Consider the following 24,256-nt stretch of genomic DNA (forward strand, 5'->3'; position numbering starts at 1 on the left):
TACGGGTCCCCTCCTCTCCTGAAGGTGCTGACTCTCACTGGGGTACGGGTCCCCTCCTCCCCTGAAGGTGCTGACTCTCACTGGGGTACGGGTCCCCTCCTCCCCTGAAGGTGCTGACTTTCACTGGGGTACGGGTCCCCTCCTCCCCTGAAGGTGCTGACTCTCACTGGGGTACGGGTCCCCTCCTCTCCTGAAGGTACTGACTCTCACTGGGGTACGGGTCCCCTCCTCCCCTGAAGGTGCTGACTCTCACTGGGGTACGGGCCCCCTCCTCCCCTGAAGGTGCTGACTCTCACTGGGGTACAGGCCCCCTCCTCTCCTGAAGGTGCTGACTCTCACTGGGGTACGGGTCCCCTCCTCCCCTGAAGGTGCTGACTCTCACTGGGGTACGGGCCCCCTCCTCCCCTGAAGGTGCTGACTCTCACTGGGGTACAGGCCCCCTCCTCTCCTGAAGGTGCTGACTCTCACTGGGGTGCAGGTCCCCTCTCTCCTGAAGGTGCTGACTCTCACTGGGGTACAGGTCCCCTCCTCTCCTGAAGGTGCTGACTCTCACTGGGGTACAGGTCCCCTCCTCTCCTGAAGGTGCTGACTCTCACTGGGGTACAGGTCCCCTCCTCTCCTGAAGGTGCTGACTCTCACTGGGGTACAGGTCCCCTCCTCTCCTGAAGGTGCTGACTCTCACTGGGGTACAGGTCCCCTCCTCTCCTGAAGGTGCTGACTCTCACTGGGGTACAGGTCCCCTCCTCTCCTGAAGGTGCTGACTCTCACTGGGGTACGGGTCCCCTCCTCTCCTGAAGGTGCTGACTCTCACTGGGGTACAGGTCCCCTCCTCTCAGCACCCCGTGGGTTTTTGGGGACCGGTTATTTTAAAGACCCGGATCAGTGACCTTAACACAAAGATGGGAAGGGATCGGGGAACCTGTGAATGGATGTTCATGTGCTGCTCCAGGCTGACTGCGTGACCAAACGTTTTCCCACACAGATCGCAGGCGAAGGGTCGCATCCCGCTGTGTGACCTCCTGACATGGACCTCCAGGCCGTGCGGGGTGGAGAAGACCTGTTGGGTGAAGGTGACCTGTTACTGCGAGGATCACGAGAGGCCTTTCCCAGTGAATTATGGATCTCTGACTGTGATTCTATGCCACATTCAATGGCAGAGATCGCACATTCCTTTCCCATTCCCATTATCATTCCAATTCCCGTTCCCTTTCACAGTGGGAGCTGGTGTACGTACAGAGGCCAGTATTCCCAGTGAGGTGATGTGTACCAGCCTCCTGATGGGCCCACAGGGTTCCTACCATTGATGGCAGAGAAACAAAGGAAGCGCCCGGACCCCTGGAGATGAAATAAGATTTATTGTTCTTAAAAAAAATTCTCAGCCCCCCTTATAAAGAAAGACTTGCATTTCTACAGCGCCTTTCACAACTACCGGACGTCCCAAAGGGCTTTACAGCCAATGAAGTACTTTTTAAAGTGTAATCACTGTTGTAATGTAGGAAATGCAACAGCCAATTTGTGCACAGCAAGCTCCCACAAACAGCAATGTGATAATGAGCAGATAATCTGTTTTTAGTGATGTTGATTGAGGGACAAACATTGGCCCCAGGACACCGGGGAGAACTCCCCTGCTCTTCCTCGAAATAGTGGCATGCGATCTTTTACATCCGCCTGTTAGAGCAGACTGGGCCTTGGTTTAACGTCTCATCCGAAAGACGTCACCTCCGACAGTGCAGCGCTCCCTCAGCACTGCACTGGTAGTGTCAGCCTAGATTTTTGTGCTCAAGTCTCTGGAGTGGGACTTGAACCCACAACCCTTTGACTGGGAGGTAAGAGTGCTGCCCAAGTGAGCCACGACTGACAATTGACTCTGTGGGCTCCATCCCTCTCTAACGGACTGAGATCGCAGCCCGTGCAAATTGGGCATGAATTGCCCGCGGCTGCGGTTACCTTGTTACACTTCACACAGTGGTAAGACTTCGGGTCTGAGACGTAATGGGTGCTGTAGTCGATGGGCTGGTCGATCTCCAAAGGACTTGAAATGCGGGACCCGTACAAACTGGTGGCGTCCACCCGGTGGAAGCTGGTGGAGAGATGGCAGAAGTCGTACACGTTCTGGAACGTGTCCCAGGGGAAGCTCTGTTTGTAGGCCGAAGTCAGCAAACAATCTTTACTGACAGGCGATCTTGGAAGAAGAGAGCCTGACACTGCAACAGAAAGGAAAAGAAATGAAGGTTAAAATAGACAATTATTCATTTTGGCCCCAGCACTTCCCCACCCTCTGCTCCCCCCACCCGCTCTCCCCCCCCGCTTCCCCCCGCTCCCCCATCACCAGACCCCCACCCCGACTCCCCCATCACCAGCCCCCCCCACCCCCGCTCCCCATCACCAGCCCCCCCACCCCCCACACCCCCATCACCAGCCCCCCCCCACCCCCCCACCCCCATCACCAGCCCCCCCCACCCCCGCTCCCCATCACCAGCCCCCCCAGCCCCCGCTCCCCCATCACCAGCCCCCCCCACCCCCGCTCCCCATCACCAGCCCCCCCCACCCCCACTCACCCATCACCAGCACCCCCCCAGCCCCCACTCACCCATCACCAGCATCCCCCCAGCCCCCGCTCCCCCATCACCAGCCCCCCCACCCCCGCTCCCCATCACCAGCCCCCCAGCCCCCGCTCCCCATCACCAGCCCCCCCACCCCCCCACCCCCATCACCAGCCCCCCCCACCCCCGCTCCCCATCACCAGCCCCCCCAGCCCCCGCTCCCCCATCACCAGCCCCCCCACCCCCGCTCCCTATCACCAGCCCCCCCAGCCCCCGCTCCCCCATCACCAGCCCCCCCCACCCCCGCTCCCCATCACCAGCCCCCCCCACCCCCACTCACCCATCACCAGCACCCCCCCAGCCCCCACTCACCCATCACCAGCACCCCCCCAGCCCCCGCTCCCCCATCACCAGCCCCCCCAGCCCCTGCTCCCCCATCACCAGCCCCCCCACCCCCGCTCCCCATCACCAGCCCCCCAGCCCCCGCTCCCCATCACCAGCACCCCCCACCCCCGCTCCCCATCACCAGCACCCCCCACCCCCGCTCCCCATCACCAGCCCCCCCAGCCCCCGCTCCCCATCACCAGCACCCCCCACTCACTCATCACCAGCACCCCCCACCCCCGCTCCCCATCACCAGCACCCCCCACCCCCGCTCCCCATCACCAGCCCCCCCCAGCCCCCGCTCCCCCATCACCAGCACCCCCCACCCCCGCTCCCCATCACCAGCCGCCCCACCCCCACTCACCCATCACCAGCACCCCCCCACTCCCACTCACCCATCACCAGCACCCCCCCAGCCCCCGCTCCCCCATCACCAGCCCCCCCCACCCCCGCTCCCCATCACCAGCCCCCCCCACCCCCGCTCCCTATCACCAGCCCCCCCCCAGCCCCCGCTCACCCATCACCAGCACCCCCCCACCCCCGCTCCCCATCACCAGCCCCCCCACCCCCGCTCCCTATCACCAGCCCCCCCCCAGCCCCCGCTCACCCATCACCAGCCCCCCCCACCCCCGCTCCCCATCACCAGCCCCCCCCACCCCCGCTCCCTATCACCAGCCCCCCCACCCCCGCTCCCTATCACCAGCCCCCCCCCAGCCCCCGCTCCCCATCACCAGCACCCCCCACCCCCGCTCCCCCATCACCAGCCCCCCCCACCCCCGCTCCCTATCACCAGCCCCCCCCACCCCCGCTCCCTATCACCAGCCCCCCCCACCCCCGCTCCCTATCACCAGCCCCCCCCACCCCCGCTCCCTATCACCAGCCCCCCCCACCCCCCCCTCCCCATCACCAGCCCCCCCCCAGCCCCGCTCCCCATCACCAGCCCCCCCCACCCCCGCTCCCTATCACCAGCCCCCCACCCCGCTCCCCATCACCAGCCCCCCCCACCCCCGCTCCCATCACCAGCCCCCCCCACCCCCCGCTCCCCATCACCAGCCCCCCCCAGCCCCTGCTCCCCCATCACCAGCCCCCCCACCCCCGCTCCCCATCACCAGCCCCCCCACCCCCGCTCCCCATCACCAGCCCCCCCCACCCCCCGCTCCCCATCACCAAGCCCCCCCCACCCCCGCTCCCCCATCACCAGATGTTTTCTACTTCCAGGTATGTCCGGCAGACTAGGTCGGGAAATAAACTGCATTTGCTGGTCCACATTGAATGGGGAAAAGTCGCACAGCAGAGACATTGCACAGCTAGACCCAATCAACGGGATGATCCGTTCAGAAAAGTTCAAAGTAAATCTATGCATCAAATGACTTCCATTTCTACCACCACAAATAACACGCTCTCAATCATGAGGAATCTCAGGGCGGTTTATGCATAATGCATCAAGAGGATTATCCAGTCACAGCATTACTGTCATTAAAGCCAGAACCACTTAGAAAATGTTATTGTGGAAATAATTATTTTGGACAGTTTTTATTTGTATTCACGGGATGTGGGCGTCGCTGGCAGGGCCGGCATTTATTGCCCGTCCCTAATTGCCCTCAGAGAAGGTGGTGGTGAGCTGCCTTCTTGAACCGCTGCAGTCCGTGTGGCGAAGGTGCTCCCACAGTGCTGATGTTGTCATAGTGGTTTGGTACAAATGAGTGGCTCACTGGGCCATTTCCGAGGGCAGTTAAGAGTCAACCACATTGCTGTGAGTCTGGAGTCACATATAGGCCAGACCGGGTGAGGACAGCAGAGTTCCTTCCCTAAAGGACATTAGTAAACCAGTTGGGTTTTTTCCGTCAATCCAATAGTTTCATGGTCACCATTACCGATATTGGCTTTTTAATTCAATTTATTTAATTCACTGAATTTAAATTCCCCAACTCATGTCTCCGGATCATTAGTCCGGGCCTCTGGATTACTGGTCCAGTAACATAACCACTATGCTACCGTACCCCTATGCCTGTCTTGCTGCAGTTGTACAGGGCCTTGGTGAGACCACACCTTGAGTATTGTGTGCAGTTTTGGTCGCCTTATCTGAGGAAGGATGTTCTTGCCATGGAGGGAGTGCAGCGAAGATTCACCAGACTGATACCTGGGATGGCAGGAATGACATATGAAGAAAGATTGGGTCAATTAGGCTTATACTCGCTAGAGTTTAGAAGAATGAGAGGGGATCTCATTGAAACTTATAAAATTCTAACAGGACTGGGCAGACTAGATGCAGGAAGGATGTTCCCGATGGTCGGGGAGTCCAGAACCAGGGGTCACAGTCTAAGGATAAGGGGTAGGCCATTTAGGACTGAGATGAGGAGGAATTTCTTCACCCAGAGTGTGGTGAACCCGTGGAATTCTCTACCACAGAAGGCAGTTGAGGCCAATTCATTAAATATATTCAAGAAGGAGTTAGATATATTTCTTAAGATTAAAGGGATATGGAGAGAAGGCATGGTCATGGTACTGAGTTTGGATGATCAGCCATGATCTCATTGAATGGTGGAGCAGGCTCGAGGGGCCGAATGGCCGACTCCTGCTCCTATCTTTTATGTCTATGTTTTTATGTTCTAACTTTGTATTGTAAATCAGCAGTTGAAGAACCCTGTCTGGAAGTGCCACGGATGTTCAGTTTGCAATAAGAGAGCTATTTCATTCAGTTCGTGACTATAGCACCCGAGGGCACAAACTTGCAACTTTTTCCTATTTTCTCTTTTTTGCCCCCCCTTCAGAGCACTAACTCTTGCTGGGTCTGGTTCTGTGGGTGCAAAGACACACAGCTACAGGGGACCCAACATTTACCGGCCGATCGTCATGTGACCACCGTCATGTGATCGATCACATGAACAATTGTCATGTGGTCAATTGTGAGATGATCAAACCTCCAGGAAAACATCCGACCGTAGGTGGCAACTGAGGGAGTGCTGCACTGTCGGAGGTGCCATCTTTCGGATGAGACGTTAAATTGAGGCCCTGTCTGCCCTCTCAGGTGGATGTAAAAGATCCCACAGCACTATTTCGAAGAAGAGTTCTCCCCGGTGTCCTGGCCGATATTTATCCCTCAACCAACATCACTAAAACAGATTATCTGGTCATTATCACATTGTTGTTTGTGGGAGCTTGCTGTGCGCAGATTGGCTGCCACGTTTCCTACATTACAACAGTGACTACACTGCAAAAAGTACTTCATTGGCTGTAAAGCGCTTTGGGACGTCCTGAGGTGGCGAGAGGTGCTGGAGAAATGCAAGTTCTTTCTTTTCCTACACTCACAAGCTTTGTTCGTAAAATGATATCACATAAATCATGCTTGTAAGTGAAGAATTCCTTGTGGGGCCTCCTCACCCCCCTTTTAAATGGGGCGAGCTGATAACCGTGCTGCTCACAAACAGTGAATGAGATCTTGGTACCTGGAGAGAAGTTGTGGGTGGTGGCTTTAGTCCCGTGACACGGGGGCGTCCTCTCATAGGCTGTGCTGTTCTCCCAAGCTGCCTCCTCCCGTCCACGCTTGGTGTCGTGACCTTTCACCCTGGCGCTGGAGCCCGTACACTGCACCGGAGACCAAAAGGATGAATCTGGGGAAAGCAACAGAAGCTGTTCGTATTCTTTAAATCTCGCAAGGAAGAAATATTTTCTCACAATTTATTTTAACTTTCTCGCTTCGACTGCAACAGGTTTTATTCACCCCTGCTCTCGCTCTCTCGTCCCAGCCCTAGATTTCTCCCTCAGTCCCCTCCTCCCTTTTATTTTAGGCTTACAGTCAACAAAGTACTTTTGAAGTGGAGTCACTGTTGTAATGTTTGTGGGGGAATCCAAAACCAGGGGTCATAAATGCACTCCCTGAAGGAAACCAGATTCAGATTCAGTCGTAACTTTCAAAAGGGAATTGGATAAATCCTGGAAGGGGAGAAAAATTGCAGGGCTACGGGGAAAGAGCAGGGGGGAGTGGGACTAATTGCAGAGCTCTTTCAAAGAGCCAGCACAGGCACGATGGGCCGAATGGCCTCCTTCTGTGCTGTATCACTCGATGATTTTATGATAAATATAAGATAGTCATTAAAAAAAACAATAAAGAACCTGGAACTCGCTACCACAGGGAGTGGTTGAGGCGAATGGCATAGATGCCTTTAAGGGGAAGCTCGATAAACACATGAGGGAGAAAAGATACTTTGATGGGGTGAGATGAAGAGGGGCGGGAGGAGACTCGTGTGGAGCATAAACACCGGCACGAACCTGTTGGGCCAAATGGTTTGTTTCTGTGCTGTCCATTCTATGTAAAATTCCCCTCCCCTTTGCTTTATTCACCCTCTCCACAAGAAGGCAGGTGAAGGCTGGCCCTTGTTTCTGAGCTCACTCCAACACCCCAAGAGTTGCTGGAATGATCTGCTCCACTCCACCTTCCACTCAACTGCGAATAGACCCTGATTTGAATGAGACTGATTTGAATACAGTGCCTTGGTTTAACTGCTCCACATTGTAGCTTTTAATATAGTGAAAAAATCTACAGGATTTTAATCTTTGCACGAACAGAAGTCAAAGGACCTTCCTGGTTCCACAACAACAGTAACCAGGAGGGGGCAGGGGGAGACAAATTCAAGGAAAGACTTGCATTTCTTTGCACCTTTCACGGACCCAGGACGTCCCAAAGCCAATGAAGCTGGATTTTGAAGTGTAGTCACTGTTGTAATGTAGGAAACGCAGCAGCCAATTTGTGCACAGCAAGCTCCCACAAACAGCATTGTGATAATGACCAGATAATCTGTTTTAGTTACGTTGGTTGAGGGATAAATATTGGCCCAGGACACCGGGGAGAACTCCCCTGCTCAAATAGTGGCCATGGGATCTTTTACGTTCAACTGGGAGAGCAGACGGGGCCTCGGTTTGACACATCATCTGAAAGACGGCACCTCCGACAGTGCAGCCCTCCCTCAGTACTGCACTGGGAGTGTCAGCCTGGATTATGTGCTCAAGTATCTGGAGTGGGACTCTGAACCCTCAACCTTCTGACTCAGAGGCGAGAGTGCTACCCACTGAGCCACGGCTGAAGGATCGAAATCTAAAATTCCAGGATTTTCCCTCGTAGTTCTGGCAATTTCAATGAGGCTGATGCCTACGCTTCATTTTGACTGTCCCTATCGAGTGACATTGGCCACTTTCCTCCTCTTCCCTCCCCTCCTGCTCTTCTCCTGATGCCGTTGGCTCTGAAATTGCTCCGCTGTTCCAGTCAGTGGGCCCCCACCATAACTCCAGCCTACCCTCTGCCAGTCCCTAGAAGGCAGAGGACAGCAGGCGCATGGGAACACCATCACCTCCAAGTTCCCCTCCAAGTCACACACCATCCTGACTTGGAAATATATCGGCCGTTCCTTCATCGTCGCTGGGTCAAAATCCTGGAACTCCCTCCCTAACAGCACTGTGGGAGCACCTGCACTGCACGGACTGCAGCGGTTCAAGAAGGCGGCTCACCGCCGCCTTCTCACGGGCAATTAGGGACGGGCAATAAATGCTGGCTTTGCCAGCGACACCCACATCCCGAGAATGAATACATTTTTTTAAACCCAGGCACGTGGATCCTAGACCTGCGGTGGCCTTGTTTGGAAGGGGTGGGGCTTGACTGCACTGGGAGTTCCCAACGAGGGGAGCCGTGGTGAGTTTGGAGGCTGATACTCCGAATGCGAGGAAGGCCGGAGGCGAGGTCAAGGTTGGAACTCCAAGGATTGGAAGCCTCTTGACACACAGGACTGGGGCTGTGATTTGGTGCTTTCAGGGGGTGTGGGGGAAGGGTAACTGGCATCTCCCTGGGGCAGCCAGCTTCCCCCGACGTTATCGAGGGTCTCCTCCTGACCCCGCAACCTTCAAGGCGGTCAGGAGCTGAGTCTCACGATGGGCGTGATCCTGGTGTACTTTTATGGGGGGTGGATAAACAAATTAACTGTAACTTAATAAAACTTTAAATAAAACTTAACAAATTAAATTAAAATTTGGTTCCCAGTGGTGATGATGCACTCCAGTCCCCGCAGCGCCCACCGGTCACGGAATGCCTCAAGCGTGCCAGCGGACACCGCGTGCTCCATCTCCAGGGCCACCCGGGCGCAAACATGGCCGCGGAAGAGAGGCAGACAATCGGGCCGAACGACCCCCTCGACTGCCCGCTGATTGGACCAATTGATGGATTTTTTGGCCAGGCCCAGGAGCATTCCTATGAGGAGGTCCTCCGATCTGCCCGCTCCCCTCCGCACCGGGTGACCAAAGATCAGGAGCGTGGGACTGAAGTGCAGCCAAAAATCGAGGAGCAGCCCCTTCAAATAGTGAAAGAGGGGCTGCAACCTCTCACACTCCATGTAAACATGAAACACGGACTCCTCCAGGTGTGATCCTGGTGTAACTTCTGTAATCACTCCTTTCTGGAGTACAGAACCACAGTGTCAGACACCCTCTGGTGCCCTGGCCCCGAGCGGTCATTCTTCATGGCTGTCAGTTAACAACAACAACAACTTGCATTTATATAGCACCTTTAACATACTAAAAGTCCCAAGGAGCTTACAGTGATGAGTGCCGGCTATTTGGGCATGGGGGACCTCACATCTGGTTCAAGTCCCAGTGCCCAGGAGGAGTCGCTGCACAGGGATCATGATACAGAAACCCTGGATGATTTTCTCCTTCTCTTTAAATCAGGGGTACTGAGGCAAATTGTAGCTCTGCTAAATCAGCGCTGCCGAGACCAGTTAACTCAGCAGGGACTGTGTAGAGAGCTTGGCTCCTCCTTGGGTTGTAGGAGTGATCAGCAGGTTCTGTTTCCTGCCTCTCATAGGAACAGGAGGAGGCCATTCAGCCCCTCGATCACAGCTGATCGGTACCTCAACTCAATTTGCCCGGTTTTGCTCCCTTACCCAACAAAAATCTATCGATCTCAGTCTTGAAACTTTCAATTGATTCCTCCAGCATCCACAGACATTTTGGGGCAGAGTTCCAGATTTCCACTATCCTTTATGTGAAAAAGTGCTCCCTGATTTCACTCCTAATGTTAAAGTTCTGCCCCCTTGTTCTGGACTCCCCCCACCAGAGGAATAGTTTCTCTCTATCGACCCAATCGAATCCTTTTAGAATTTTAATCACCTGAATTAGATCACCCCTTAATCTTCTAAACTCGAGGGAATACAAGCCCAGTCTGTGCAACCTGGCCTCGGAATTTAACCCTTTAAGCCCCGGTATCATTCTGGTGAGTCTGTGCTGCCCCCCCCTCCGAGGCCGATATATCCTTCCTGAGGGGCGGGGCCCAGAACTGAACCCAGTGCTCCCGATGTGGTCTGACCAAGGCTCTGTACAACTTCCTCCCCTTTGTATTCCAGCTCCTCTCTGGTTGAGATTGTGAAGAGATTCACACAGATGATCCCAGCGACGAGAGGGTTTAGTTATGAGGAAAAGTGAGAAAGAAAGAAAGACTTGTATTTCTACGACCTCAGGACGTCCCAAAGCGCTTTACAGCCAATGAAGTACTTTTGAAGTACAGGATAAGTAATCGGCAGTGTGATGATGACCAGATCATCTGTTTTTTTAGTGATGTTGATTGAGGGATAAATATTGGCCCCGGGACACCGGGGAGAACTCCCCTGCTCTTCTTCGAAATAGTGGCCGCGGGATCTTTTACGTCCACCTGAGAGAGCAGACGGGGCCTCGGTTTAACGTCTCCTCCGAAAGGCAGCACCTCCGACAGTGCAGCACTCCCTCAGTACTGCACTGGGGCTGTCAGAGCCTGGATTATATTCTCAATTCTCTGGAGTGGGGACTTTGAACCCGCGACCTTCTGACTCAAGAGGTGAGAGTGCGGCCCACTGAGCCACGGCTGACACCATGCTGGGCTTCTTTTCATTCCAACAGAGGAGTGGAGGAGTTGAAAAGTATGAGTGGTTTTGATAAAGTAATTGGGGAATATTTCCACTGGATGTTGAATCACTAACTAGAGGGCAGAAATTTAAGAGCATTGCCAAAACAATGAAGGCAGAGGTTGGCACAATCTTTTTTAACACAATGGGTTGTTAGGATAGGAAATGCCCAACCAGAAACAGTGGGCAGAAGCAGATCCATAAATATTTGAAAAAGGAAAATTTAAATGGGCTGAGGAATGGGACTAAATGGATGGCTCTTTAAAAAAGGGCTAGTATGGGTACGGTGGGCCGAAAAGCCTCCTTCTGCGCTGGAAATTTCTATTATGAGCAGTATTGTGCTTTGGACTCGTAACCCCCTAAGAAATGGGTGGCGACTGCTCCAAGTTCAGTTAATGTAACCTCCTCCAACCCTACAACCCCTCCGAGAACTCGGCGCTCCTCCAATTCTGGCCTCTTGTCCAACCCCCACTCCCTTCACCCCTCCATTGGCGGCCGTGCCTTCAGCTGCCTGGGCCTTAAGCTCTGGAATTCCCTCCCTAACCCTCTCCGCCTCTCTCTCCTCCTTTAAGACGCTCCTTAAAACCGACCTCTTTGACCGCGCTTTTGGTCACCTGTCCAAATATCTCCTTATGTGGCTCGGTGTCAATTTTTGTTTGATAATCGCTCCTGTGAAGCGCCTTGGAATGTTTTACTACGTTAAAGGCGCTCTATAAATGCAAGTTGCTGGATATCGGGCTGCGCAGACTGGCGATGCAACAGTCGTATTGTTAGCATACACAGTCATGCCGAGCGGTCAGCTGACCCTCCCCTCCATCCACAATATCAAAAGGAAGTCCCCGCTATCCAGAGAAAGGGTTGCCAACTCAGGCTGCACAGATTCCTGGAGGTTTCATCACATGACCGCCTGCCTCCAACTGCCCCGCCCCCAAACTCCCGCCATTGGTCGCCCGACATGTCCCTCCTCACGGTGCCCCGCCTTCCCACGGCCAATCGGAAAGTGAATGGACTCTTCTTTACCTGATTGGATGATGCTTGACTGTCAGTCAAACAACCTTTTTTCCCCCAATGACCAATATTTTTTATGACTAGTAAAAAAAGTGTGCAAAGAAAATTTTATAAAAACACTTTTTTTGAACTCCTCTATGATGTTTTCTCCCGGTGTTGCTGGCGGCAGTGTCCTGGAAATTAGTCTTCAATTCCTGGAGACTCCAGGGCAATCCTGGAGGGTTGAGAACCGTGGCTCAGGGGGTAGCACTCTCGCCTCTGAGTCAGAAGGTTGTGGGTTCAAGTCCCACTCCAGAGACTTGAGCACAAAAATCCAGGCCGACACTCCCAGTGCAGTGCTGAGGGAGTGCTGCACTGTCGGAGGGGCAGTACTGAGGGAGCACTGCACTGTCGGAGGAGCAGTACTGAGGGAGCACTGCACTGTCGGAGGGGCAGTACTGAGGGAGCGCTGCACTGTCGGAGGGGCAGTACTGAGGGAGCACTGCACTGTCGGAGGGGCAGTACTGAGGGAGCGCCGCACTGTAAGAGGGGCAATACTGAGGGAGCACTGCACTGTCGGAGGTGCTGTCTTTCGGATGAGACATTAAACCAAGGCCTGTCTGCTCTCTAAGGTAAAAGATGCCAGGGCACTATTTCGAAGAGGAGCAGGGGCATTCTCCCCAGTTTATCCCTCAACCAACATCACTAAAACAGATTATCTGGTCATTTTCACATTGTTGTTTGTGGGAGCTTGCTGTGAGCAAATTGGCTGCTGAGTTTCCTACATTACAACAGTGACCACACTTCAAAAAATACTTCATTGGTTGTAAAGCGCTTTGGGACGTCCAGAGGTTCTGAAAGGCGCTATATAAACACAAGTCTTTCTTTTCTTTTTAACCCAGTGCCCAGCAGCAGTGATGTGGAGCTGGAAAGTGGAATCAAAAGATCGGAAAATTGCGGTGCATCCCATCCACATTCCCCCCCTCCCAGGTGAGCCAGTGCTCACTTGCCTCTGGAGTTCAGTACCCATCAGTTATCCCTGGTGTCCTGGCCAATATTTATCCCTCAATCAACACAACAAAAAAGAGATTATCTGGTCATTTATCACATTGCTGTTAGTGGGAGCTTGCTGTGCGCAAATTGGCTGCCGCGTTTCCTACATTACAACAGTGACTACACTCCAAAAGTACTTCATTGACTGTAAAGTGCTTTGAGAAAGGCACTGTGGAAATGCAAGACTTTCTTCTTTCTTTGCCTTGTTTATACTGCAGAACGGAGCCTGCTTCAGATTCCAGGTTATGCAAATCACTTTTCCAGCTCATTAGCAGCGACTGCAGTTGGGAGTTCTGGCTTTCAATCGCATCCCTCATGAAAGCCCCGCTACAGGTACTGATCACGGAAAGATAATGGACTCTGTGTTTACCATTCGCAATGCAAACCCAACTTCTGTCTGCTTCAATCCCTCCCCTCTGTCGAAAAGAGATTAATAAATAATCAGGACGGAGTTTATATATAAACATTTCATTCCTGGCTGGTTGAGATTTTTTTTCTTGACAATTTTCTCCCCCGCCCGCCCCAAAAGGCAAGGGTACAGCTCCACAGTCGCTTGGCAACCAGCCCCCTCTTTCATGCACCCACCAAGTAGGGATACCAACTCTGATTGGACGAAATTCCTGAAGGTTTTAGCACATGACCTCCTGCCTCCAATTGCCCCCCCCCCACGCTCCCGCCATTGGTCGCCTGGCACGTCCATCATCACGGGGCCCCGCCTTCCCACGGCCAATTGGAAAGCGAACAGACTCTTCGTTACCCGATTGGATGTTTCTTGACTGTCAGTCAAACAGCTTTCTTCCCCCCCCCCCATCTCCAATATCTTTATAACTAGTAAACAGAAGTGTTCAAAGAAAATGAAGAAAACAGGCAATTTTTTTACTTGTTTACGATTCTCTGGCAGCTTTTCATGGGTCACTTTTCGCTGCTGAAACCCTCATCCATGCCTTGGTTACCTCTGGACTTGACTATTCCAACGCACTCCGGGCCGGCCTCCCACGTTCCACCCTATGTAAACTTGAGCTCACCCAAAACTCAGCTGCCCATGTCCTAACTCGCACCAAGTCCCGTTCGCCCATCACCCCTGTGCTCGCTGACCTACATTGGCTCCCGGTTAAGCATCGTCCTGATTTCAAAATTCTCATCCTTGTTTCAGATCTCTCCATAGCCTCGCCCCTTCCTACCTCTGTAATCTCCTTCAGCCCCAGAAATATCTGCGCTCCTCTAATTCTGCCCTCTTGAGCATCCCTGATTATAAATCGCTCAACCATTGGTGCCCGTGCCTTCTGTTGCCTGGGCCCTGAGCTCTGGAATTCCCTGCCTAAACCTCTCCGCCTCGCTACCTCTCTCTCCTCCTTTAAGATGCTCCTTAAAACCTACCTCTTTGACCAAGTTTTTGGTCACCTGCCCTAATTTATCCTTATGTGGATCGGTGTCAGATTTTTTGTCTTATAATACTCCTGTGCAGTGCCTTGGGACGTTTTACTACGTTAAAGGTGCTATATAAATACTTGTTGTTGTTGTTGTTGTGTCAGACCAGTCCACAAATGACCAGATTTCTCCGATTCAGTTTGATAACTTACCACGGTGGGATTTAAACTCACGACCTACATGAAGAATGCTCACTTGGTTCACCCCAATGCCCACCCACCCAGAGTTAAAATCGGGGCCAGGGCTACACATAGATAAGGTATGACTGAGGAGGGCGATTCCTCAGCATGCACGATGTTTTAAACAGAAGTTGTCCTACATCCTTTATCCATTACAAGAGAGAGGGGAAGAGGACAGGACAGATGGAGAGACAGCGAAGAAGAGGGAACATAGGAACAGGAGGAGGCCATTCAACCCTCCAGCCTCTTCCACCATTCAGTGAGATCATGGCTGATCTGCGACCTAACTCCATCCACCCACCTTGGCTCCATATTCCTTAATACCCTTGGCAGATTTAAAATTATTAATTGAGCTACCATCTGCTGCTTTTTGTGGAAGAGAGTTCCACACTTCTACCACCCTCTGCGTGAAGAAGTGTTTCCTAACTTCTCTCCTGAATGTCCTGGCTCTGATTTTAAGGTTCTGTCCCCTTGCCCTAGACGGAAAAAGGATTCCCTCCATCTACCCCATCAATTCCTTTCAAAATCCTAAAAACCTTCAATCTAATCAGCCCTTAACCTTCTATATTGCAGGGAATACAAGCCCAGTGACGTAAGAAAACTACTAGGCACTTGGTCTAAGCGTTAAACAAAGCTTTTATCAACCGTTTTACAACATGGAGTTCTGGTTGAATCCTTCACTAGTTCCTGTTAAGAATGTCCTGCGCAAGCTGGGCCCGTGCCCGAGTATTTATACTCTCCCTAGCCAGCGCCACCCGTAGGCCGCTCAGTATTATTTCATAAGTCTTTCTTTCATGAATGACTGATTCATGTCACCCAGTTTATGTAATCTGGCCTCATAATCTAACCCTTGGAGCCCTGGTAACATTCTGGTGAATCTGCGCTGCCCTCCTTCCAAGGCCAATACATCCTTCCTGAGGTGCGATGCCCAGAACTGTACACAGTGCTCCAGGTGTGGTCTAACCAGGGCTTTGTATAGCTGTGGCAAAACCTTTTATATTGTAGCCCTCTGGATATAAAGGCTAACATTCCATTAGCCTTTTTGATTAACGGTGTAGTTAAATGAGGGGTAAGTGATGCAGAGAGACCTAAAAAGAGAGTACTAGAAAGTCAAAGAAGAGAAAACAGAAAGAGGAAGAATAAGAGAGAAGAGCGATGGGAGGAAAGGATAAAAGATAGAGAGAGGTAGAGCAGCAGAAAGAGTAGTGATCAGTTGATGAATTCTCCCCCTCACTATTATTACACGCGCACATCCATAGTTACATTGGATAACACACCTCGCGTTGTCCTACAGGAAACTCACCGACAGGAGGTGATGGCACTGGCTCCGGCTGGGGAAACACTTCATCGTCAGTGTACCGGGGCTGGTGATAAGTGTTTGCTTTCTTTATTTTCACCAAGAACGATCGCGGCATTGTGAAATATCTCTGGGGCATTGCGGGAGGGAGAAAGAATGGAGGAAATAAAAAATCATAAATTGAAACTGCCAAACAGAAGATGAGGAAGGCCATTCAGCCCAACATCACTCATCCCTCCGAACCTCCCATCCAATGCACCATCCAATAGTCTCTTAAATGATTCCAGGCTTCCTGCCCCCCCTTAACTCTAACTGGGAATCAATTCCAAGTGCTGATCTCTCTTAGAGAGGAGATTTACTAGAATGGTACCAGGGATGAGGGACTTCAATTACCTGGAGAGATTAAAGAAGCTGGGATTGTTCTCCTTAGAACAGAGAAGGTTAAGGGGAGATTTAATCGAGGTGTTCAAAATCATGAAGGGCTTTGAGAGAGTAAATAAGGAGAAACTGTTTCCAGTAGCAGGAGGGTCGGTAACCAGAGGACACAGATTTAAGATAATCGGCAAAAGAACCAGAGGGGAGCTGAGGAGAATGTTTTTTACGCAGCGAGTTGTTGTGATCTGGAACGCGCTGCCTGAAAGGGCGGTGGAAGCAGATTCAATAGTAACTTTCAAAAAGGAATTGGATAAATACTTGGAAAAAAAAATTATGCAGGGCTGTGGTCTCCTTCTGTGCTGTCTGGTTCTATGATTCACCCATAGACTGCAACCCAGCCAGAGTCAATACCATCGAGAGAGGAGAGAAGGGGTAGAAAATATAGTGGAGAATATTGGCAAAAATAAATTATATTTAAATAAAATTTCACCCTGGTGCTTCCTTTCTCTTTAACTTTTTTCCTTTATCCTTTCACCCCTCCCCCAATCCTGGCAGAAGCTAATTAACAGACTGGGAAGGTTCAAAGAATGGCTGAAAATTTTCTGGGAATTTCTGACACGCTTGCATTTCAATGTATTTCAGGACAATTCGTGGTTTCAAGCTCAGATGAATGTCAGAGGCTGGGGCTCTGGTAAAAATAACCAGCCAATCTATTGCGACAATGGAATTTACCTCACTACATGGCAAGTTATTTTATAATTAGAAAGTATTACTAGTTTCACAAATGGGCACCAAACCTTCCTGTGGAATTCCACTGAGACCCTGGAACATTCCCCAGGGTGAAAAAAAACAACAACAACCTCAGAAACTTGAGCATAAGTGGGAGCAAGAAATATCTGAACGGGAACAGGAGTGTTGGTTGGATAAGAGTCCCTGATTGGCTAAGAGTCCCTGCTAGAGTAGGAGTCCCTGATTGGCTAGGTGTCCCTGATTGGATAACAATCTCTGATTGGATAGGAGTCCCTGATTTGATAACAATCTCTGATTGGGTAGGAGTCCCGGATTGGGTAGGAGCTTTCCAGCTCAGTCCATTCCTTACCTCTTCACTGAGGTTATGAATCAAGACTCCCATTGTGGAGCTTTGCACAGTGTGGGAGCAGAGGTCAGTGGGCGAAGATTCAATAATGGAAAAAAAGAAAGAAAAAACTTGCATTTTTATAGTACCCTCAGGACTTTCAAAGCACTTTACAGCCAATGAAGTACCTTTGAAGTGTAGTCACTGTTGTAATGTAGAAAACGGAGCAACCAATTTGTGCACAGCAAGCTCCCACAACCAGCAATGAGATCAATGACCAGACAATCTGTTTTAGTGATGTTGGCTGAATGATAAATATTGGCCAGAACACCAGGGAGAACTCACCTGCTCTTCTTCGCAATAGTGCCATGGGATCTGTTCTGTCCACCTGAGCGAGCAGACGAGGCCTCGGTTTAACGTCTCATCTGAAAGACGGCACCTCTGACAGTGCAGCACTCCCTCAGTGCTGCACTGGGAGAGTCAGCCTGGATTATGTGCTCAAGGGGGCCTTGAACCCATGACCTTCTGACCCAGAGGCGAGAGTGCGCCCACTGAGCCACGGCTGACACATAATGGGTAGAAAATCATGCAGCCACCTCCTATAATCCCGATAGTCCTCCCTTGGCAAAAAGCTATGAGCTAGGAGAGTAAAACCTTGATTACGCCTCTGTCAAGCGCCTGGGGATGTTTTTCTACATTACAAGCGCTATAGAGATGCAAGTTTTTGTTGAGTGAGCTGATTTCAGATGTGCTACAATTAGCCTCAGTGCCCTGGGTGAGTGAGGGGAGAAATCATTCCGTGTTCCTGCTCTTGAGGACAGTGTGTGTGTTCGAATTGAGCTCCTCTGTGACAGATCTCATAGTCGAAAAGTGGACCAATATTCACTTTCTCAGTGAGGAGTGACCAGCTGGACACTGGGGAACTGGAATTAGGGAGAGGGGAAAAGGATATATATATAAAAAAGACATATAAGATTTTGAGGGGGATTGACAGGGTAGATGCTGAGAGGCTGTTTCCCCTGGCTGGAGAGTCTAGAACCAGGGGGCCAGAGTCTCAGGATAAGGTATTTCAGCCATTTAGGACTGAAATGAGGAGGAATTTCTTCACTCAGAGGGTTGTGAATCTTTTGCATTCTCTACCCCAGAGGGCTGTGCATGCTGAATCGTTGAGTTATTCAAGGCAGAGATCGATAGATTTTTGGACTCGAAGGGAATCAAGGAATATGGGGATCGGGCGGGAAAGTGGAGTTGAGGTCGAAGATCAGCCATGATCTTATTGAATGGCGGAGCAGGCTCGAGGGGTCGTATGGCCGACTCCTGCTCCTAATTCTTCTGTTCTTATGTTGTTATATCCAAACTCCCTTGGTGCACCTTTATACCTGTCCAGCACTGGGAGTAAGATCTTCCATTTCTGGACATTTTTTGTCTATTTCTGATTCCCAGTGATTTTACTGACAGGCAGAATCCCCACAAACAGCTTCACGCCTCACGGGCTTCATGGCTGATTCATCCACGTCATAGGCAATCCTTATCTTTATTCAAATGGCAGAGAGGGGGAGGGTTAAACGGCCAGAGAATCACACACATTCTAACAAGATCCCAGAAAGTCTGTCCATTGGGATTACTGTTAAATTAAAGCAAAAAAAAAATTGCCAAACTTTTTTTTGATTAAAAATCACAGAAAGCAACAATTCCAATCCCATCAAAACTCATTATTTGTGCCATTTAAACAAGGCAGCTTCTGACAAAAAGATTCAACTGCCCCTCTTCAAAAACAATTGACGTGTGTGTGAGGACGGGGCCCCTTTAAAAAGCTACATTTAGGGTCAAAGTGAAGTGGGAGACATTTATACTACATGCCATTGTTATTTTAACTCTGTTTCTCTCTTCACAGATGCTGCCTGACCTGCTGAGTATCTCCAGCATTTTCTGTTTTTATTTCAGATTTCCAGCATCTGCAGTATTTTCTTTTTGTACTATTGTTATTTCAGTTTCTTTTAACTCAGAGATTGGGATAGAGACTGGGATTGGGGAGAGTCTGGGATTGAGGAGAGACTGGGATTGGAGAGAGACTGGGATTGGGATAGAGATTGGGATAGAGACTGGGATGGGGAGAGTCTGGGATTGAGGAGACTGGGATTGGAGAGAGACTGGGATTGGGATAGAGACTGGGATTGGGGAGAGTCTGGGATTGAGGAGAGACTGGGATTGGAGAGAGACTGGGATTGGGATAGAGATTGGGATAGAGACTGGGATGGGGAGAGTCTGGGATTGAGGAGACTGGGATTGGAGAGAGACTGGGATTGGGATAGAGACTGGGATTGGAGAGAGACTGGGATTGGAGAGAGACTGGGATTGGGATAGAGACTGGGATTGGGATAGAGATTGGGATAGAGACTGGGATTGGGATAGAGATTGGGATAGAGACTGGGATTGAGGAGACTGGGATTGGAGAGAGACTGTTCTGGTCTATTACTTGGACTAAACTCTGGGTCTGGGGCTGTGCAGTGTTTTGGGCTCCTTGTTCGGTTTAATATTAGGGTCTGAGCCAGACGTCGTGGGTTCAAGTCCCACTCCAGGACTTGAGCCCCATAATCTAGGCTGACACTCCCAGTGCAGTGCTGAGGGAGCGCTGCACTGTCAGAGGTGCCGACTTTCGGATGAGACGTTAAACCGAGGCCCCATTTGCTCTCTCAGGTGGATGTAAAAGATCCCGCAGCACTATTTTGAAGAAGAGCAGGAGAGTTCTCCCCGGTGTCCTGGGGCCAATATTTATCCCTTAATCAACATCACCAAAACAGATTATCTGGTCATTTATCACATTGCTGTCTGTGGGAGCTTGCTGTGCGCAGATTGGCGGCCGCGTTTCCCACATTACAACAGTGACTACACTTCAAAAAGTACTTCATTGGCGGTAAAGCGCTTTGGGACGTCCTGAGGTTTATCTTCGGATGGGACTGGGGTTTGGGACTCGCTCCAGCCCAGACTGACAGGGCTCAGGATGAATTTCCCACCCGGGTACGGTTATCACTGAAATCCGATTTATAAACACCCCTGAACACAATATACAGAGCAGATACGGGGAATACTCTGCACCACTTTACTGAATATTTTTAATATTCATTTATAAATATGTATTAATTGCATTGCCAACACATCTGGTTAAAGTCCTCATTTCACAGCTTGATGTCTCACTTTTCCTTTAAGGGTGCTTTTATCATTTCTATTTGCTAACTGCAGTCCCGCCTGGGTTTGAAAGCTCCGACACTCACCGAGTTGTGGGCTGTCAGTGGGGCGGCTGTTCCTGGTCTCGCAACTCGGTGCCGCACCTGAACTTCCAGCAACTCCTCTCCGCCGCTCTCTCTCCCTCCAGCTCAGCCTGGCCCCGTCTCTCTCTCCGCTTTTCGCTCTAACCCGCCCTGATTTTTCAATCTGATAATTCTTTTTTTTCCGCAAATCTGTTTTCTAGGAGTCACGCGTTGGCCAATAGAGAGAGAGAGAGAGAGACAGACAGACACAGATAGTTACACAGAGACAGAGAGAGAGAGACAGCGAGGCAGTAAGACTAAAGCAAAATACTGTGCATGCTGGAAATCTGAAATAAAAACTAAAACTGTTGGAAATACTCAGCAGGTCAGACAGCATCTGTGAGGAGAGAAACAGTTAATGTTTTAGATCCATGACCTTCCGCCAGAACAGAAACAGACAGACAGAGACACACACACACAGATAGTTACACAGAGACAGAGTGAGGGACAGACACACACAGACAGATAGTTACACAGAGACAGAGTGAGGGACAGACACACACAGATAGTTACACAGAGACAGAGTGAGGGACAGACACACACACACAGATAGTTACACAGAGACAGAGTGAGGGACACACACACACAGATAGTTACACAGAGACAGAGTGAGGGACAGACACACACACACAGATAGTTACACAGAGACAGAGTGAGGGACAGACACACACAGATAGTTACACAGAGACAGAGTGAGGGACAGACACACACACACACAGATAGTTACACAGAGACAGAGTGAGGACAGACACACACACACACAGATAGTTACACAGAGACAGAGTGAGGGACAGACACACACACACAGATAGTTACACAGAGACAGAGTGAGGGACAGACACACACACACAGATAGAGTTACACAGAGACAGAGTGAGGGACAGACACACACACACAGATAGTTACACAGAGACAGAGTGAGGGACACACACACACACACAGATAGTTACACAGAGACAGAGTGAGGGACAGACACACACACACAGATAGAGTTACACAGAGACAGAGTGAGGGACAGACACACACACACAGATAGTTACACAGAGACAGAGTGAGGGACAGACACACACACACAGATAGAGTTACACAGAGACAGAGTGAGGGACAGACACACACACACAGATAGTTACACAGAGACAGAGTGAGGGACACACACACACACACAGATAGTTACACAGAGACAGAGTGAGGGACACACACACACACACAGATAGTTACACAGAGACAGAGTGAGGGACAGACACACACACACAGATAGTTACACAGAGACAGAGTGAGGGACAGACACACACACAGATAGTTACACAGAGACAGAGTGAGGGACAGACACACACACACAGATAGTTACACAGAGACAGAGTGAGGGACAGACACACACACACAGATAGTTACACAGAGACAGAGTGAGGGACAGAGACACACACACAGATAGAGTTACACAGAGACAGAGTGAGGGACACACACACACACACACACACAGATAGAGTTACACAGAGACAGAGTGAGGGACAGACACACACACACAGATAGTTACACAGAGACAGAGTGAGGGACAGACACACACACACAGATAGTTACACAGAGACAGAGTGAGGGACAGACACACACACACAGATAGAGTTACACAGAGACAGAATGAGGGACAGACACACACACACAGATAGTTACACAGAGACAGAGTGAGGGACAGACACACACACACAGATAGTTACACAGAGACAGACAGAGACACACACACACACACACACACAGACAGTTACACAGAGACAGAGTGAGGGACAGACACACACACACAGATAGTTACACAGAGACAGACAGACACACACACACACACACACAGATAGTTACACAGAGACAGATTGAGGGACAGACACACACACACAGATAGTTACACAGAGACAGAGTGAGGGACAGACACACACACACAGATAGTTACACAGAGACAGAGTGAGGGACAGACACACACACACAGATAGAGTTACACAGAGAGAGAAGGATAGAAAGACACACAGATAGAGATAGAGACAGAGAGACACACACACAGAGGGACTGAAAAAGTGACCGAGATAGAGACATAAAAATAGAGACAAAGCGAAACAGAGAAACAGAGAGAGAGTAACATGCTCAGAGAGAGAGAGAGGCACTGAGGGAGAGAGATACACAGAGTGAGAAGGAGAGAGACACACATATGGGGAGAGAAGTATAGCAGGACAGAGACAGACACACACACACACACATATACACACACACATGTAGGACAGAAAACATACACACAAGAATGAAAGAAAATACACTTGTGAACTGAAAGAGACAGAGACAGTGAAATGTACACAGGGACAGAGACAGAATCAGAGAACGAAAGATGCCCTCAGATATTACCTTCAAAACTGCCATCTCCTCCTCCTTCTCCCCACCGCCCCTCCGATTCACCAACTATTGCCCCCTCTCTAACTCCCCACTCTACTGTAAAGCATCATCACCCAACTCCTGCTCAGTGACCAGTCTCTTCTTGTAAAGTGTCTTGGGAGATATCATTATATTATAGGTGCTGTATAAATGCAAGTTATTGCTGAGAGAGAAATAGGGAGAGAGAAAAACAGACAAATATACAGAAACTGATAGCGACAGAGAGACAAAGAGAGAATGAAAGCCAAAGAGAGGAATAGAGAATGACAGACAGAAACAGGCAGACAGAATCAAAGGGAGCTAGAGAGAGGGACAGATAGACAGTGAGAGGGACAAAGAGAGAGGTAGAGAGGCACTCAAACAGAGCATGGGGAATAGGATGAAAGGATCAATGTGAGGCTGAGAAATGGGCAGAGAGAGACACAGACAGACAGTGACACAGACACACATAGGGAGACAGACAGGGAGACAGACACACAGTCAGACAGTGACACAGACACACGAACAAGGAGAGAGAGAGAGAGAGATGCACACACAGGGAGGGAGACACAGACACACAGACACACACAGGGAGAGAGACACACAGACACACAGACAGACACATAGAAAGAGAGAGACATAGGTAGAGAGAGAGACAAACAGAGAGGCATGCATATACAAACAGGAAGAGTGAGACACACACATAAACAGAGAGAGACAGACACACGGTATAGACTAAATGACGGAGGCAATGGACATTCACTTACAAACCAATATCTCAACAGACCTGCAAATATCATTGGGAGTGTCAATCACTTTTGATTTAAAAATAAAAATGCTTTGATGTATAAAATCCCCAATAGTCACCCAGTTCTGTACGTGTAACGAGGTCTGCAGTCTGTGCCACTCATTCACATTGGGCACAACATTTGCCCAGTGTTGGCAGCTCTGGTTTTACAAAGTGTGAGCCGTTTGGAATCAGTATCTGTTACAATAAATCGAGTGTATTTAATGGAGAGACACCCAGTCACTGAGAGCAAAGGTTACAGAATATATTTAATGTACAGATACTTTGTGAGAGACAGCAAGCAGTTTTGGAGTATATTTCATGCACAGACACCCGATCATTGACAGCACACGGTTTTACAGTATATTAAATGTAAGGTTATCCTGTCACTGGGAGCTGCTTGTGTTTCGGATTCAAATGTGTTTATTCCATTTTTCTCATCAGAAGTATGAAGTATTTTTTTAATTCCCTCTTTTTAAGCACCACACTCACATCTCACAGATAACAGAATTCTTATCTAAGTTGTACAGAAAAAG

At 50.3% G+C, this 24,256-nt stretch overlaps 1 protein-coding gene across 1 annotated transcript in view; it reads right to left on the reverse strand.

Annotated features, from left to right (window-relative positions):
* The window catches only part of gfi1b (growth factor independent 1B transcription repressor), a 34,642-nt gene extending 13,548 nt beyond the window's left edge, over window positions 1-21,094 (reverse strand). Inside the window, exons 1-5 of the mRNA XM_085965261.1 lie at window positions 20,513-21,094; window positions 15,797-15,920; window positions 6,374-6,538; window positions 1,948-2,204; window positions 920-1,057 (exon numbers count right to left, since the gene is read on the reverse strand). Coding sequence (XP_085821387.1) covers window positions 920-1,057; window positions 1,948-2,204; window positions 6,374-6,538; window positions 15,797-15,908 — 672 coding nt within the window. The 5' untranslated portion in view covers window positions 15,909-15,920; window positions 20,513-21,094. The remainder of the gene's footprint in view (window positions 1-919; window positions 1,058-1,947; window positions 2,205-6,373; window positions 6,539-15,796; window positions 15,921-20,512) is intronic.
* Window positions 21,095-24,256: the final 3,162 nt, after the last annotated feature.

Source organism: Somniosus microcephalus, chromosome 23 (assembly GCF_052327205.1).
Source record: "Somniosus microcephalus isolate GS21.2 chromosome 23, FLI_Smic_1.0, whole genome shotgun sequence".
Taxonomy (NCBI): domain Eukaryota; kingdom Metazoa; phylum Chordata; class Chondrichthyes; order Squaliformes; family Somniosidae; genus Somniosus; species Somniosus microcephalus.